The 2,974-nt window shown below is 39.0% G+C and overlaps 1 protein-coding gene across 4 annotated transcripts in view; it reads right to left on the bottom strand.

Moving 5' to 3' along the window:
* The window catches only part of KIAA0368 (KIAA0368 ortholog), a 90,838-nt gene that overhangs the window by 8,012 nt on the left and 79,852 nt on the right, over positions 1 to 2,974 (bottom strand). For all 4 annotated transcript variants that reach the window (XM_005859757.2, XM_014534394.1, XM_014534395.1 and 1 more), the window contains one exon: positions 1,421 to 1,559. In XM_005859757.2, the coding sequence (XP_005859819.1) occupies positions 1,421 to 1,559 (139 nt within the window). The remainder of the gene's footprint in view (positions 1 to 1,420; positions 1,560 to 2,974) is intronic.

The raw sequence follows: 2,974 nt of genomic DNA, 5'->3' as shown, positions 1-2,974 counted from the left end.
AAGGCAGGCGGGGAACGTTGGTTTCCTCCGTCACTGAAGGAAGCAAGCCTCATGTTAGTTTCAAGCTGCCTGGCTGCCGGCCGCCATCTTGGCTGACAGTTAATTTGCATATCTCCCTGATTAGCCAATGGGAAGGGTAGGGTCGTACGCCAATTACCATGTTTCTCTTTTATTAGTGTAGATTTTGACATGTAATTTTTTGCAGTAACATAATTACTGCACGAATCTTTCTTCTAATTAATTTCCTTTCAATGTGCACGAATCTGTGCACCGGGCCACTAGTTTTTATATAAATTCCCTACTTTTTCTACCCTATTCAAGAAAAAGTCAGTAGCCCTAATGGTGTCAAAAAAAAGTAGACTTCCAATGCAGTCCATAACATAATGCCAAGACATAAGACCATTTATAGATACATATCTTTTGGAAAATCCTTCCTATACATGGCAAATGTACTTTTTAAAGTTCACAAAAGAATAACAAGGCTCAGAGACAATCTTAATCTGATTTCAGACATATCCAATTACAAATAATCAACATACTTTTTTAATAACATTCAAGCATATTAAGATGTCTGGGAGGGGAGGGAGGGGAACACTGCAGAAACTAACAGAAGGCAAACTTCAGAGGAGCCTGATTTCCAAGCTCAAGGCCCAGTCAAGACTCCTAACTGCAACCTAATCCAACAAAAAAAGGTTTACTGTTTGCTCATCTACTTAACCCTTTAGAAATACAAGTCCAATTCTGAAAATCTCTCAAAAAGTCTCAAGGTTCTCAGTGAAACAGAGATTTCACTTGCTAATTAAAGATTTGTTTACTTACAAGGCCATTAATTTCCGAGATGAAGAGACCCCACTAATATATTCTGTGGACTGCTCAGCAAATAGTATCACAAAGAAGAGTAAGAGAATTCTTTTTACAGTCAAACTATATATATATTAAATCATGGGTGTTAAGGGCTGAATTGCGTTCCCCCAAATTCATAACTAAGTCTTAATCCTAAGAACCTCAGAACGACTGTACTGAGAGACAGCATCTTTAAAGAGGTCATGAGGGTGGGCCCTAATCCAATATTGCTGGTGTTCTCATAAGAAGAGATTAGGATGCATTTTAGATCGTTATTTACAAGCCGAGAGAGGTTTCAGAAGAAACCAACACTGTTGACACCCTGATCTCAAATAGAATTGTGAGAAAATGAATTTCTGTTGATTAAGCCACCTAGTCTGCGGTACTTTGTTATAGCAACCCTAACAAACTAATACAATAGGAATATGTGCCAATGTAGGAGTAAAATTTGTGTTGGATAATTCTATTAATCAGTCAGAAGGTACAAGAAACAATAACTTGTCACTCAGAACATCTCTGCTCTCAATAAGTAACCTCTGGTTACAGCACTTCTTCAAGTGCAGGTTCTGGTGCTTACGCTGAGTCTCCATATTTCGGGGCCACGCTTTGCCCAGGCTCTCAAAGGCTCCTAGCAGAGATTCCAGCTGCAGCTCCTTTTCCTTCTCATTCTCGTCTTCATTTTTGGTTGTCCGGACTCCAATGCTTTCAGGCGAGTTCTAGAGCATGTCCCCAAAAAACAAGAAAAAAGGAAAGCAAAATGTAATTTTTTTCAAAGTTACAGGTTTACTATTAAAACAATCAGGGTGCCAAAGTAGGAGATGTTAACCAAGAATTAAATGCTAAATCTCTAGCCTGAGTTTTCCTATTTCTAAAAAGAATTTGTAACAGGATACTACATCTTCTAATAAATATGGGAAATTGTTTCAAGGAAATCTGAGGCAAAGTGGAAAATAAACACTGTATATGTAGTATTTTGAGCACCACATAAAAATACTTGCATTAGAATCATGGAATTAAAGATGAAAGAACTTGGTAATGATCTAAATCCAAACTCCTATAAGAAGGAAACAGGTTGGAAGTGACTCATCCAGCTAGCTCGAAATATCATCAATTTAAAATATAAGTCTTCCAAATCTATTATGTAGGTAATGTTATTTAAATAGCCTTTTTACTCAAAGAAAGCAACTATAAATTAGCAGCCACACAAGAAATAAGAATGCTATTTAAACAATTTCATGTGTCACAAAAAATAGTGAAACTATACCCTTATTTCTTTAAAAACAAGTATTTCATTTTCCAAATGAAACTGAAGTCTGTTTTGGATCAAACTCTGTGCCCCCATTAAATGGCAGAGGCCATTAACAGTGACATTACTGAGCTTCCTGTCTTCACTCTAGGAGGCTGGGGTGGCTTCTGCACAAGCTCAAAGGCAAAGCTTATTGTAACTACAGGGTGGGGCAAAAGTGTGTTTACAGTTGTGAGTATGCAAAACATAGAGGTTATTCTTATATTAGCACTTATTAATTATTGTATTATTTTCCTTATGAACAACTGTAAACCCAGTTTTGCCCCACCCTGTATGACAGAGACCATTCATTCCAATGTCCACTCCTGTAGCCTAGAGTTTCTTGGCTTGCAGGTCAAAACCCGTGCAATAAACTCATCTTTCTGCTTTGTTTTAAAAATAAAGCTAACCAGCCCTGGCTGGTTTGGCTCAGTGGACAGAGTGTCGGCCTGTGGACTGAAGGGTCACAGGTTCGATTGCAGGTAAGGGCATATGCCTAGGTTGCTGGCTCAATCCCCAGTGGGGGCAGTCAGGAGGCAGCCAATCAATGATTCTCTCTCATCATTGATGTTTCTATCTCTCTTTCCCTCTCCCTTCTCTCTGAAATAAATAAAAATATATTTAAAATCCTATCTCGCCAAAACCGGTTTGGCTCAGTGGATAGAGCGTCGGCCTGTGGACTGAAAGGTCCCAGGTTCGATTCCGGTCAAGGGCATGTACCTGGGTTGCGGGCACATCCCCAGTAGGAGATGTGCAGGAGGCAGCTGATCGATGTTTCTCTCTCATCGATGTTTCTAACTCTCTATCCCTCTCCCTTCCTCTCGGTAAAAAATCAATAAAATATAT

The sequence above is a fragment of the Myotis brandtii genome, unplaced genomic scaffold, assembly GCF_000412655.1.
Source record: "Myotis brandtii unplaced genomic scaffold, ASM41265v1 scaffold13, whole genome shotgun sequence".
NCBI lineage: Eukaryota > Metazoa > Chordata > Mammalia > Chiroptera > Vespertilionidae > Myotis > Myotis brandtii.
Note: the sequence above shows the minus strand (reverse complement) of the source record. Positions and strands in the feature narration are given on the sequence as shown.